The sequence below is a fragment of the Empidonax traillii genome, unplaced genomic scaffold (assembly GCF_003031625.1).
Source record: "Empidonax traillii isolate 1590-97213 ecotype Southwest subspecies unplaced genomic scaffold, ASM303162v1 scaffold131:size1687323, whole genome shotgun sequence".
Taxonomy (NCBI): Eukaryota; Metazoa; Chordata; class Aves; order Passeriformes; family Tyrannidae; genus Empidonax; species Empidonax traillii.
The window spans coordinates 1,438,364-1,453,805 of NW_020955324.1; the positions used below are offsets into that span (position 1 = coordinate 1,438,364).

Below are 15,442 nucleotides of genomic sequence, written 5' to 3' on the forward strand. Positions count from 1 at the left end.
CCAGCATTTCCTTTGAAAACGATCCCGGCCTAGACCAGAGCTGTTCCCTCCCAGGTGCGCTGTGTTCTGCTGCCACACAGAGGCTGCAACACAACCAGCACCCGCGGACCCGGAGCACAGCTGAGGGCGGCCTCAGCACTGCTGGTGGCATCGGTAGCATGGAGAAACACTTCAGCTCAAGGCTGAGTAGTGGGTTTAAGAAGGGAGTTGTGGGGCCAGAGAGAACCAACGCAGAATCTGGAAAATTTCCCAGAGTGCACATCTGACCCTCCAGCAAACTTCAGAGGATGAAGATCAGGGAGGCATAAAGATGACTAAATTAGATTTATTCACAGTGGGTAGGCTACACACTGTTTCTTTATGTAAAAAATCTGCACATGATTCCCTCTGCTACTCCATGGGAAAAAATTTATACATACATATGATTCTCCATCTGTTATGATTCTAACTCACTATTACTTTATCATAATAGAGTCTCTTGGAGCAAAGAGATGGATGAGTTGACCTTCTAGGGCTTTTAGCTTTACCCTCTTCTAATTTTCTATGACAATTACTTTGCAATGATTAAAATATTTGAGAGACCATATCAAGATCACCAGAAAAAGAACAATACACATAAATATAATACATCCAGAGAGAGAAACAAAAAGACTTGTCTTCCTACTCTTTCAGCTTTAACAGTCTTCAGTAACATACAGATTAGACAGGTATGTAGGTAAGTAGATATACAAGTAGATGGATAGATAGATATGTGGATGGGTATAGGCCTATGTACTGCCGGTGGTACAATAGCAGCAGAGACAAGAAATCAGTTGCTACAAAAGCCATGGGCCTGGCTGCCTGTTTCTGTGGCCAAATATTTTTTGGTTCCTGCCTTCAGCTGACAGTTTTGAGTTAATCCAGAACTTTAATTTCATTGTTTGTAAACTGTATATAAGCCTGCCTACTTGGCACCAGGAGGGTGAAATCATACAAATTTCAGGAAATTCCTGGAAAATCGATTGTCCTGACAACAGGTGCTACATGACACAAGCTACTTCTGATTCACCACACTGAGTTTAAACCAGAGAAATTATGGTCAAGCTACAAGCAGAGAAGATTGCAGAGAAGCAGACTAGAAGAGGTCTCTCTTCCATCTGCAGAACCCACAGCGTAGGACAATATTCCTCAATTTGATCAGCTAGTGATACTACATTCTAAGTAAATGTACCTTTTCTACGGTAAAAACAGGAGCATAAAATGTATAAATTAATCCACAAATAAGGAGATGTAGGCTGAAACATGTCTAGGGCAGGTATTTCCTCATGATGCTGTGCATTCCAAAGGGGAATGCAGGAGCAGTGGCCAGGTGGAAGTGCTTGGAAGCCTGGCAGTTGCAATATGACAAGGAAATCCCTCCTTCTTCTACCCAGGCTTCACATCAACATGAAAACCCAAGTTTGAGAGATTTAAGAAAAAGCATGGGAAGCAGCAAACTTCCAGACATTTGGGTTTCATAAGGCACTGTGCAAAGCCCAAGTTCCCACATTGTCTGAGCGAAAACAGGACCGATTTCTTTGAGCTTGAGGCTTGATGCAATCGCAGCAGTAGCATCTGCCTGTCGGTGGCTCTGCCAGTATTGTAGTCTAGAGCGTCTTGACAGCTGTGTACCTCCTACACTTGGAAGAACTCCAGCTGGCTGCTTTGGCTGGCTGGGTGCCAGTCCAAAGTGCCCTCACTAGGGCCTCGTCTATTTTCAGTGAAAGAAAGGCAGAATAATGGTAGATCTAGACTTGAAAAGATTGCTGGACTCCTGAGTCCAGCACACTGTTACTCACAACTATTTACCATGTGTGCAGCAGCCGACACTTTCTAGTCGTAAATGTGTTGACTGATGGAGCTGTCCCCCATCTGCTTTGGGATACTGCAGACAAAGCTAACACTCTAAATTGGTTGTGTCCCTTAATCCCAGCCCAACATGACTCCTATTTTTAATGAAGCAGTGTTCTTAAACAATGTCCTGTGTTAACCTTGGATATTGATTTAGAGTTACTGTCACCTCCTCCTCTGTGCCTTCATTCCTTTCTTATCCTCTGGCAGGACAAAATTATGGCTCTGATTTCACACATATTGAGCAACACTTCATTACTGCTTTCCCCCCTCACTTCTCGTTTTGGTATCCTGTTTATGTTGTTTTACCCATAGGTTCAGAACTCCTCCTGTCTTTCCTCTCTACTTTCTCCCCACAGGGCTCTGGAGTTTCATAAACACCTGGCATTTCATTACTTGGTAGTAGATCTTTAACCTTTCACTTGAATGCTTAATGTGGTCTTTGGTTGCTGACCTATAGATGTAAAACATATTTTATTAAATTTTGAGGAGAGTGAAAAGACTAGTTAGATAGAAGACATCATTTTGTTTAGGTCAGATGTGGATTCACTGTTTCATCCCCCTCCTTCTCAAAATCAGTAAATCTTCTAAAATATTTGTAAATAGGATTTAACAATCAGAAGTGCAGAGGCCTAAATTCGTAAAAGTTTGCTGACATGTGCTTAAATTTGTGCATATAATAAAACTTAAACATGAGAGACACAGTGTTGTTCCATAGGAAACACATTATAAACCACAAAAGATGAATCAATTGATTACCATTAGCTTTCTTTTTTTAGAGAAGTATAAGCAGATTTTTGACAATATTGTATCAACAAATTTTACCTTTCATCCTTCAAGATAATCACATAAATTTTCCAAAAATTACATTACATGAATTGTGGCACACACCATAGATACTGGCAATATCTGAAAAATTTAACACTTGATTTTCACAAGCTGAGTTTAACAATGGAGATAAAAACAGGCACTGCCAATAATGATGGCAAATCTTTAAACCATCAGTAAGCTGGAAAACAACCAAGGATTTGAAAATGCTGTGTCACCAGGTTAGGTCAATGCTTTTTGTCCTTTGCTAATGATGTGTTTAGATAGCCCCCTCTTTACAAATAATTCACATGTCAACTCTTTCACAGTTAAAACACTGCACCTGTCTGGGAGAAGAAAGTGGCTTCAAAGCCTGCCTTCCCTCATTAATCACCATGTGAAAAAATGTTGGAGGTAAAGCTGGACTAATCATGGGTTAGCTGCAAGCCCTGAACAAATTGGGAGGGCGAGAAAAGAAAATGAGGAACATTTGTTGAGAATTCACATTCATCTTTGTTTTTCTATTGTTCTCTTCTTCGTCTTCATAATTTGACTGGAAATAAAGATCACTCTAGGTTTTTTTCTGACATTATTGTTACACATGACTTTGTTTCTTCTGTATGGGAAAATAATCATTTAGCTCCAATACAACTGTAGAGTTAATTTCTTTTTAATTTTTTTTTTTTAACAGCTTTTTGTATTTACCAACAGCCTCAGGAAAAATGAAGAACATGTTACTGGTACAGTGTCATTATGAAAACGCATGATTCCAATTAGTTTCAAGGTGAAGCTTATTCTGAGACTAAACTTTAAACTCCCACTCCTATAATATATCCAAATCAAACTAGAAATGTCACATGCTATATCTCAATTCAGAATTACTTCTCTTCTTTTTCCATGAAACTGTCAAGAATATTAGTCTTACTTAAGAAACACAAGGTATTAGAAAAAAAAGCCAGTGAGTCACATAATAAAAGAATGAAAGCATGAGAGCTATAAGTACTCCTTCAGCTGCAGAATTAATATCTTTTTTTTTTTTTTTCCCCATTCTCTTAAGCTCTTCTCATTGACCTAAGGATTCAAACACTGAATTACCCTCCTCTGACAGAAGGTACTACTGGTAATTCATTCCTTGCTGTGTGCCCTCTACCTCACTTAGCAATCATCCAAATCTTAGATTTCAAGACTGGCACTGAATCTGTGGCCTTTTGTCACTAGATGCTGCTGACCAGATGTTTGTAACAAAGAAAGTCATCATTATGATGCAAAAACCTCCAGACACAAAAATGGAACCTTCTGTCTTGGATAAACTGAAAGAACTGCCTAAAATGAGTGAGGAAACAACAACTCTTTACTCTGATGGGAGAACTAGATCTCAATGTTGCATCTTGCAAAATGGCCTGTCCAAAAGCAAGTCAAACTCTTGTATCTCCCAAAATATCAGATGGTTATAAGTGGGAAAACACAGCCTGGACTGTGAGAAAGGAATATGGAAAGTGTGAGAACTGCTGGCGAAGAAACTGCAATGTCCTCATGCATTTTGGTGGATTTATTTTCACCCCCAGGTACAAGTAGGGCAGAAAGAAGAGAGCTAAAAATTATCTGCACCTATTCTGTCACTTTGGACTATATGACCCTTCCAAGGAAGGTGGCAGCTTGGTAGACCTGGAGCCACAAGAGACTCAGGATGAAGTGCAGCCTAAAGCTGAGGGACCAATGCTTTTCAGAGCCATGAGGCACCAAAACTAATGGCTTTATAGGGAGCCATGCATTTGCTCTTTGCAGTCTTGGCTCCTATTGTACACATAAAATAACACTGCAATTTTTCTGAGAAATGAATAGTATCTGTTTTAAGCTTCAGAGAGCTTCAGCAGTTTAAGACATTATGAACAGATGACGTCCCCAGAGTTTTTTATGAACTCCAGGCACTGAAACACTCTCCGTCATCTCAGTGACTAACCCTGCACGCACAGGAACAAACATGATCAATTGCGTGAGCAACACTAACCACAAAAGCACTAGATATTTGACTCCTGACCTTAAAACGGCCCTAAACTACAGGGAAATGTACTCCCACTGGCAGGAAAATGACCTGGTGACAGCTTCTGTACCACAGGAGATCCTGTCCCTCCCCACAGGTTGCTCTGCCTGGAAGTTACATTCTGAACCGTGACCTTAAGGGTGAAATGTCGGGGACATCCTGCTGGGCCAAACGCTTCCCATCTAGTCTGGATTTTGCCCTTTTCCTTCCCTCAGGAACCTCTAGTGCATGTCTGGGACAGTGCAAAGCCATCTATTCGTAAAGCCAAGTTTAAAGACTTGCTGAGACATTACAGTTCCAGCCCTGGAACTAAAAGTCCGTAACCTAAGTTCCAGGTGCATGGAGTCATTTGCAAAGCATGTTATCGTCATCACAATAAGTTACACAGCTAAGACATGCATTAAAAGAATGTACGGTGTTATTTGAGAAATCTGCTGCAGGAAGGGAAAGAGAGACAGAGAGCAGAAAATATAATTGTAAAGGGAAAAGTTCTAGTAAGGCATTGGCTGAGCAAAGATCAAGCTATACATTAAATATGACCAAACTGTTTCTGTCACATATGGTATTTTTGTCAAACTGAAGTACTTTAAAAAGAAAGTCAGGTACTCTGATCTTTGGATTTTCTAGGAAGACCTTCAATTATGCTTTTATACCAGTGAACTCATTTTCACTGCTAAGTTGTTAGAAAACTCTCAGTTTATAGATCCTCAAATTATCAAGGGATTAACATTTAACCATTTAATATTTATTCCATCAAATGGGAGAAGTGATTGTTCAGCATCTCTACAGACCTGGTCATTTAGACACTCACATAAGAAATTAGGAATTTAACTTTAGGCATTTGAAAACATGTAATTTCTAGAATAATATCTTTATCTTCAAGAGTAAACAAAAAACTTCTTTTTTTATTTCTTCTAAAAATGGCATCTCCGAATATGATACATGCAAGCTGAGTTTGCTCAGGAGTTCAAATTCTTAGGACCCTGAAACTAACCTTGGTCAAAATACTACAAATTGCTACCATTAGAATTTTCAGACAAGATTCAAACAAACTAAAACAAAGCTATACACTGTCTTTAAGTGACATGATCCTCTAATCATCAATGTGTGCCTATGCATTTCTATGGGCAGTTATCTTTGGACTGAAAAAAAAAGCCCCCCCCAAAAATAAACACTCCACAACAAATAAAATCACCCTGAGGAGTTGAGAAACATGTGTTCCAACTTCTATTTTATCACAGCTAGATCACAGAAGCACTGCTATGGCTTTAGGCACAATATGTGGTAAAAAGGTATTTGCCTGCTTGTACCATTCATAATGTAGGAAATCTGTGCAGATTTCTCCTTCAAAATTTCTTCTAAAATTGCCTCAAAGGTTAATCCAGCCTGTTAGCAAAGATTTACTCTTCTCATACAAAGTGATGTCAGACTGTTTACACATAGCAAGCCCAGTAAACACTGCTGTAGAAGGCTGCTAATGTGCAAAAATTAATGCTGAGCACTTGCTGGAGCCTCAAATGCCCCCACACATGTGCACACATTCACCAGCTCCCTCTCAACGTGCACATCCTTGGCAGGCTGGGCAGTCCTGCAGTGTTGGACATCACCATGCCTGAGTAACCGGCATTTGGAACAGAACAAGTAGAAGGGGCCAAGTCACTGCCACAACACTTTTGGAAATATAAAGTGTGGCAAAAAATAACATAGCCTTAATTTAGGCTGTGCTACATATGTTAGCCTGCTGTAACTTTGCTCAAAGTTGCTGTTTGTTCTACAATCAAATAAGAAAGATAGTTTGAGCTTGGTTTCATGACCTTCAGAGGCCTGTCTGAACCTGTGATTTATGAGAAAATTAACTGATAATATTTTTTCCCCTAAACTGACACAGATAAAACTCAGAGGTAGCCCTTAAAAAGAGGCTTTCAAGTGTTGAAAGTGTGATTTCCTGTGATATAGAAATACTATATTCTTCACAAGGAACTGGTTGCTTTATAAAAAATTTGTACCTCTTGTTTAGAAGCTCAGGCACATGGTAAAGTTGGAATATTATTTTTAAAAATTATTGTCTCCTCAAAACTTGACATAACCTCCTATTCAGAAAAAAAAAGAAGGAAAAAAAAACACAAAAAAGAAGACAACAACAAAAAAAACCCCCAATCCCCCAAAAAAGTCATAACCCTGTTAACTATCTGCTTAAATTTACTTAAAAATGAGTCTTAAACACATGGTTAGAATTAAATAAGTGCTTTACTAGCTTCCCTGATCAAATATGTAAGTGCATTTGCAAACTGCTGCCTCAGGGAAGTGAAGTGCAGTACAGGACAGTAAAGGTAAATCCATTATGGCACAATGAATGCCTGTAGGTCTTTAAATGCTGATACAATTCTAGTTGGGTATGGGCCATAATGGAGGTTAGACACGGTATTTCAAACCAGTAATCTTTTAGTGTGTAATGCACCTGTGTCTATAAATTAATTAAGGGTTTTTTTTCCCAGCAGAGGGAAAAAACTTTGCCAATCCAAAACAGGTGTAAGAGAAGGGGAGTAAATTAAAAGTACTGCAGTCAGTATGCAGCCTTGTGGGTTCTTTTGTCTTATCTGGTGGAAAATCAGAAGTGTCTTGGATCCCCAAACTCTGGATTTCTGTTCCAAGACATAACTGGGGTTGCAACTTTGGGGCAACTTCCATGAATCACATCTCACCCAGAGGTGATGCTCTCACTGGCACCTGCCCTGACCTGCATCTCCCCAGCCTTTAGAAAGGACCAGCACGCTTTCTGCACTCAGAAAGTCTCATAGGATGAATTATCATTGAGAGTGGAAGAGCAGTTGTATTGTTGATAGTTGCTGTCATTTAAACTAATTTTTGTATTGGACAAACATTTAACAAAAAAGCATATCTAGCACCTGGGACCGGCTCCTTTGAAAGGACAGTTCATTTCCCTTCTCCTTCCCTGTTGCCATGGTTGCCATCACAGCAGGACTTGGCCTCAGACACAGAATCACTCATGTAAAAGAACGGCTATGAAAACTCCTGAGGTTTGAAACTCACTCAAACGCAGTCCAAACCAGTTCCAGCACACTGACCTTTTGGGCATGTCAGAGGGCCCCTTTTTCACTAGTTCAGAGAGAAAGTATCAGGAAATTGTGCAGGACGGTATGCAGCAACCTGGAAGCTTCTCCAGGGCTCCTCTACCAGTGAGGACCCCAAACCTGCCTCCCAAAGGAATTAAGGACCATCACAAGTCTCACTGCTTTCTACTCCAGATGCAAGGTACAATCCTTAACCTGACATCTCTGCATCAGAGCAGAGTGCTGTTTAAGAAAAATTCTCAGACTTCACTAACAAGTAAAAAAAAAAAAAAAAAAAAAACAAATAAAAAGCCTTTTACCTCACAGACCATTCCTTCTCTGGGGAGAGATGAAGAGAAGCAGCAAGCCATACATGCAGTTCTTAGCACTGCTTAACACGACAACGGAATGCAATTTGACACTAAATGGAGCTGAGATTTTGTTGAAATATAGGGTTTTGAACATACATTTACCTACAGAAGTAGTTGTGTTAATTACTGAACAAACTGGCTTTGACTTTTTACCGCTAATTAATATTTTCTTCCTTTTCTTTTTTTTTTTAATTGAATGAGCATGTAAGTTGAAATAAATATAGGAATCTGCTTCTGATACAGTGCAAATGGCTTCTCTCTTCCCCGCTGCATGCCCCAAATGGTGATAGCAGAATGCTATGTGATACCTAAGGTGAAGCAAGGAAAAGTAAAATGACTAATCTCAATAACTCCTGGTTTTCAATGCTCAGCTGAATTCTCTGTAGAGGAAACCTGCCCTGATGACTATAACTTACCTCCTCTCGATGTTCTTCTCCAGAGCGCTGAATATACCACCTAATAGAGGCTTGTTGGGACTTAGGAATACATTCCAGAAAAGTTGAATTGAATTCAATGCCAAAAATCACCTTTTCATCAGCAGTTTCATGACTAATGCCTGGAAAGCAAACATGGTACAGGAGATTAACCCTGACCTGCTTTTTAAAGCAATGGGAAAATAGCCTGATTCAGAACAGATGCTATAAGAGTGAGTGAATTATAAAAAAGCAAAAGGAAACTTAACTTTTAGCTTAAACTATAACTATGAGGATTTAGAGGCAGCTGCTAACCTTCTTTCAGTGCAACTGGTTTTTAAAGAGGTCAATAAAATCTATATCATGAGCTTGCTCCATTTTAAAGTTGGGGCTTTCACCTTTGAGGAATTTAAAATTTGACCTGTATTTTTCCTTAAAGTAACGCAACTACTAAACCTGAGCTAAAGCTGCTAAAGTTAGATTGTATGGTCTGGTCTGTTCATCCCAAGCACTTTAAAGCAGTCACAGGGCTAAGTAAACTGAAGTTTACCTTCCTTCAGTGTAATTTGAAATTCTCTGTACTATGTTTCAGACCAAACACTGCAGGAGTCATGAGGAGATCTAGACTCCTTTCTTGGTCTTCTGTAAATCTGAGCAAATATTTTTTAATCTCCACATCTTCATTCCCCTTTCTAGTCTGTTTTATCTGTGTCTTATCTGCATCTTATCTGCCTTAGTATCAGATTAAAGTTGTTTCTTATGCTCTGTGAATAATAGAATGGAAGGTGACAGCAGCAATGTCTCCTAAATCAAAAGTTAGCTCAAGAGCAAAATGAATAGTTTTGGATTATGCTTTCACTATAATAAGTACCTATATGAGGTCTATAGAAATTCAAGCTCTCCACATTATTTAACTGTGCCACTGAGATTTCAGTAGAGCCAAACAGCTTCGTGCAGCCAATAATGTCTCTGAGAGGGAATCTCACACACTGGAGCTCTAAATTTAAATAGGTTTTGGGGCCAAAATATTATTAATTATTACAAATGGCATAAAAAAGCCAAGAGCCTGGAGTGACACAGGTCAGCTTCACAGTTTTATGGCATACAGGAGTCCCCTCCAGTTGGGTAAAATTGCCATTGACGGCACTACTTTGGGCAAAGGATTAATACCAGTTTCTGTGCTAAGTCTTTTTAGACTTGTCCAATAAAACTAACTCTTCCAGAATCTCTTTATCCTTCCAGGAAAACGTGACATTGTAAGCCTTTCTATTAGGGTTTCTATAACCTTGAGCTTTGCACAGTCTCAGATACCAGTGTTTGGAGAGTCATGGCAAGCAGCAAGTGAGGAAATTCTGGCCCTTGGGATGAACAGGAGTTTTGTCTTTGATGGAAGTGAGGTCTTACCCTGACTTTTTAACCATGTCTGCAAGCATACATGTATAGTCAGATCCCTCTAGACTGTGCAACAGACTTCAGACTTCAGCTTTGATCCCGTGGCAAGCAGCTCTGATTTCTGCACTGCCTCCCACTGAGGTCTGCAGCAGGCACCCAGCACCGCAGCGGCACGGAATAACCAGACATCAATGGAAAGGGATGGCTTGTCCCAAAGCCAGTGTTCAACGTGGTGATACAATCAATACTGTTTTGTCTGGGTTGTTCGCTTTAATAAGCGGTAGAGGAACCCCAGACAAAGCCATGCCTGGGTTTGAATGCTATTCATTTATTTTACGCTGCCGCAGAGCTCGCTGCGTAACCGCAGGGTTTCATACTGACAGTGCTCGCTGCGAGAGAAGGGTTGCAGATGCCAGAGGAGCAAGCCAGACCCTTTGGCATCTGAAAAGAGGGTGTGGGAAAGGGAGGGGAAAGCCGGCAGGGAGAAGGGGGGTAGGTTCTTGTTAATAACAGGAGTATTTAAGTAGCTGCGGGAAGGGGAAGGGGGTGGTTTGGCAGATGCAGCTGAGCCTTGGGACCTGTGTCAAGTGTCTGTGGCAGAAGGGGAGAAGATGGCGTGTTCCCTATTCACCCCTGCGGGTTTCCTTGTGGGGTTAGCTGTCCTGTTTCTGGATGAAACATCACGCGCATCCCATTAGCTACTTTTAGGGATGTGTGTGATGTTTTGGTGTCAGGGGCACATCTCCCTGCCCTGTGTGAGTGCTGGGGAGGGTGACCCACAACACATGCAAGCGTGCCGTCCCGTGCTGGCTGTTCCTTACCAGCCCTGGATCTGCAAATTTAACTGTGGGAGGGGTAATGGATGTGAAGTGTAGAAAAGGCAACTGCTCCATTGAGCTCAGCAAGCTTTTGCAGACAGGCACAGACCCTCGTAGCAAACTCTGTTGTCTAAGTTACAAAAGAGCAAGAAAGGTGAAAAATACTCACTGTCTTCCACATCCCAACATTGTGCAACAGGGTCTCCATACTTGACATCCTGCCTTCTGGCTCGCCTGTGGGAAGAGCATGCAAACTTGTAACACTTCAGACATAATTGCTGGAATTCAACAACAAAATACAGAGGAGCTCAACAGATGTGGACTTGCACTGCTCCCACCCTACTGCTGACAATTATAGTCTTAACTAAAACCAGCCTTACCCTCAAAGCAGCATGTGGCCTAGAGAGATTTGTACAATTGACATCAAGAGAAGAGCCTGTGATTTGGGAAAACCACTGGGAAGGGAAAGAGAAAAATGGAAAGAAAAAAAATGTGCCTAAAATAAAGAGTGTGTAATACAGCGACAGAGTGTCTAAACCTGCTTTAGGAGCATGGGTCTCTTCATTGAGTGGACTGTCTTGGAAATACCTAAAAGCATCCTTAATGTTAGAGATCATGAAAAAGATCTGAGGTTCAACAGCTGATATTCAAGATTGAGCTCAGGATTAGCCCAAGGTAATACTGACTAGTAAATCAATCATTAAAATTAAGAGAGAAAAGCATAGGTTTTACTTTGTTAACAAACAATTGACAAATCTGGTTATCTTTCATCTTTTTGCACAGAAAAATGCAAGAAAATGGTTTGAGAGGATCTACTCCCTTCCACAACTAACTTGCCTGCTAATCTCTGAGTGTGTTACTTAAGTTCACTCTGACTTACTTTCATTTCAGTGTAATAGCATTAAAAAAAGAAGTAAACTCCTCTTCTGTGTATGGTTGTGTACATCTCCCAAGAGCTACGAAAAAAAGTTTGCATTTTAATTTTTCAGTAGGAGAACTGGAGATCCAGGAAGGAACTGGTTGTTTCCTCACAAGCAACACCAGTGGGACCTCCTGTGTGCAGAGCAGTGCCTCTGACGGAGAGCAGGTTTCCAAGGTTAACCTGTCCACTGTGCAAAAGCTGTAGACATGCTGGAAGCACAGAAGGAAAATATTCAAGTAACTGATCTACTGGAGGATTCCCAGGGCCAGTCAACCATCCTTTGTTTTGGAAGCATGGACTTTTGGCCTCCCCACCAAACTGCACATCTGTTAAAAAGCATGGACCATCAATCTCCGTGTCCCAGCCCACCTCAGACTTCAGCAAGCCTCATGTGTCACTAACTTTGCAGTGAGCCTGAACACTTGCTTTTCTCCTTTCATTTATGCTTCTCTGAATTTAGTTTGCTTTGGCTATGAGGGAGAACACATAAAGTTCCCTGACACCATAACCTATGAGTCATTAACTTCAATGGTTTGTCTAATTGCTCAGGACCCAGCCCTGTGACCCCTAAGGTAGAAAGTGTCATTCCAGAGTCTGAGCTCAGACTGCAACCTCACTCACTGCAAGAATTACTGTCAGGAGGGCTTTGTCCAAAGGGGAATGAAGAGGCTGTGAGGGACTTTGGCTCCAGCTAAATTTGCCAAAAACTTCAAGAGACAAATCCAGCAGCTTAGGCACTGCACTGCTAGAGCCTGCAGTGTGCTCTCCCTCTATCCAGATCCATAGTGCTGTTCTAGCTGGGGGGTCCAGAAAATTCAGATGAAGTTTCTTTCACTGTGGAAAGGCTGCTCCCAAAGTGGTTAAATCACGTTACTTAAATCTCTGTCTCCCTCTCATGGCTAGACCACAAATACAATTGTTCAGTTAGGTCAGGGAATTAAATGTATTTTATTATTGACCACTCTGGGATACTATGTTAAAGTCTACATTCTAACTATGGTGGTGTCCTACGAAAAAGTCAGAAGTTTAAGAGAGGCTCTTGCCTCTTGGGCAGATTTAGCCACAACCTGGACCTCCATCTGAGCATCTCATGCCTTTAGGCATTCAGCATAAAAAAGGAAAGTGATGGATTTATGATGTTAGCTGCAGTAGCCAAGTAACTGTCACACACACTTAAACAAAGCTATGTTGTCTTCACAGCTCTTTGAGTAGAAATGTGAAACATGGCCAGAGTATGATCACATTTTAAGGCAAATGACATGCTAAGTAAAAAAAGCAACAAGTTATGAATTGGAACATCCAAAGTTCTTCCAAGCAGCAAGATCTTTTACATCATGTTGGTGTTTTTTTCTTTACCTTTTAGAAGTGGGGGCATATCTGGAACAAGAGTTACCATCCCAGGCACAGTATGGGTCTCTGGCAAGGCAGCAGTCTGCACAAGCCTTCCCATACGTGTGACATCTGTGCAGAGAGAGCTGAACCAATCCATCCCTGGAACCAATGTACAATTGTTGCTGCAAATCAGGCAAAGCAAATTAATTAGTAGTGTTCTCCAAGTAGCCCAGTTAAAAAGTTCCTTTCTTCAGTGCCACAGTTGCAGACTTTCAACCCTATCCCAGATTTTACAAAACAAGGGAGAATTCCCCCTTTACAGTAAAATATTTCTCAGGGTTCAGTGAATTGGCCAGTCCCCATCCATCCCTGACACAACACAGCAGGGAGGAAAGGGGACTGCAGTCCTGGAAAGACACCAACACTCAACACCCTTACACCTTTAGCTTTGTGCTGTAATAAAAAATCAGAAGCAAATCATGGAAAGAATGGTTTAATAGCACATTTAAAAACAAGGGGCTGGATAGCCATGGTATTAAGAACCTGGAAACCAGGGGCGACCTTGTGTAAATAATACCTCATCTTTTGCTTCTGATCCTTAGGTAGGATGGGGATAATGTTACTCCCCTCTCCCCAGAGTGTGAGTGGATTGCCTGTTGAGACAAGGGTGGTCCAAGCTGGAGCTGGCTCATGCAATACCTCCAGCTGGCCTGCCACCTTTTTCAGGGGAGATGGGACTCAGCTGTGCTGTGCGTGCCTGAAAGGCAAATACCTCATTCCATGTTAGGGAGGCATGCTGTGCCAGAGCTGCTCTGGCCACTTCTACAGGGCAGGGAGGGATGGCTCTGGTGTCACGCTGCTTCCCGAACACGCACGTAGCCGTCACAGAGCTTGGAGCTTCCATAAAACCATTTCCCACCAGGAGATACCCCACTGGGACTGGCCCCTGTGCTGCCAGGGTTGGACCACCCAGATTTAGGCTGCAATTTTAGAGGAGGGGGACTGGTTGTGTGCACACAACTTTTAGCACAGTGAGGCCCTGATCTCTCTTGACTACTAATAAAAATAAAAACAATAACAGTAATAATAATTTTTTACTGGGTCATAAAGAGACAAGTGTTTCTAGAGGCCAAAAAAAGAATGTGCATTGACTTCACTCACAAGTCCCTCTACCATATGACTAAAGATTTGTTTCCCTGAATAATTACCACTTTGGGTACACAAATTACTGTTTGTAAGCAAACATGAATTAGGCAGGCAAACAAGTTCAAACATATCTGCTTCCTTCCAGATACATTTTAAGAGCCATCCTGGGCAGTAAGTAACAAATATCATCTGAATATAAGTTAAGTGTTCCATGTAACACATATCCTCCAGTAATTAAACAAGGTTGTGATTACCTGCTTCTGAGAAATCTCCATGGTTGAGATAAATGAAGGATGCTGAAAAATAAATTAATATTAGTTTTAGTTATTAGTTTTAGTATTTAGTATTAGTTTTCAAATTCCCTGTTCTTAGTGAAAAAGCAGAACCTAAACTACAAAATAAATAAAATTACGGATTCACTTGCTTGGTTTAAACAAATATGAAAAAGAAAAAAAAACAGAAAATCATGACATTCATGCTTTCAAAAAGAATTCCCATAAATATCCCCTGCTGAAAGGAGGGCTTTAATTCTTAGAGTTTGCTATCTACTCCACACTGGGTAATGAGCTGTCACATCAACTTTGGTTCTTATTAAGCACTATTTGAAGGGCTTAGATGTCATTTAAGGGATACATAGGCAGATCTTCTGCACCAGGATGTATTTCACTGCTATAAGAGACAGTGAAAGTTTTGCCAGTGACTGATGTAAGAACAGCACAAAGCTCAGGGTATTATCTAACACCAAACAGAAGATGATTAATCTAAGCCTATTGTTTAATACAAATGCAGTTTTAGGAAATAAGGCACTTTTTTTCAGCCATTCACCCTTCACCCCCTTCAATTTTCTGGATTCAAAAACACAGAGGTAACAGTTATAAGTGTTACCAATAAAAATGTGAAGGAATATCTGCTGAGTAGGAAAAAAATGACCTCTTTTTTGTTTCGAACATGATATAGCACATTTTGCCTTGACGTTATGTTTTAAGAATGCGTCAAATCGGTGCACATACTAGAACTGCTGATTACTTGGTAGGCCACTGAGTAATCTTGGTATTTTCTGAGTAATATTTATAAATGGTGTCCAAAACAGTGGGAAGAAGACATATAGATCCTTTAAGTAAAAGTTTCATCATACACGTGGAATATCAAAAGGCATACAGAGAAATGAACTCTGAAATAGTTGTTAATGATCCTGTCCTTACACTTGCAAAAGTCTCTAAGTCCCAAATTCATTTATTCAGTATGGACAAAAATTTGGGC

General features: G+C 40.7%; 1 protein-coding gene across 3 annotated transcripts in view; it reads right to left on the minus strand.

The window, feature by feature from the left end:
• SEMA3D (semaphorin 3D) overlaps nucleotides 1-15,442 on the minus strand; it is a 139,943-nt gene that overhangs the window by 4,068 nt on the left and 120,433 nt on the right. For all 3 annotated transcript variants that reach the window (XM_027883643.1, XM_027883642.1, XM_027883644.1), the window contains exons 14-17: nucleotides 14,437-14,478; nucleotides 13,061-13,218; nucleotides 10,952-11,016; nucleotides 8,576-8,715 (exon numbers count right to left, since the gene is read on the minus strand). In XM_027883643.1, the coding sequence (XP_027739444.1) occupies nucleotides 8,576-8,715; nucleotides 10,952-11,016; nucleotides 13,061-13,218; nucleotides 14,437-14,478 (405 nt within the window). The remainder of the gene's footprint in view (nucleotides 1-8,575; nucleotides 8,716-10,951; nucleotides 11,017-13,060; nucleotides 13,219-14,436; nucleotides 14,479-15,442) is intronic.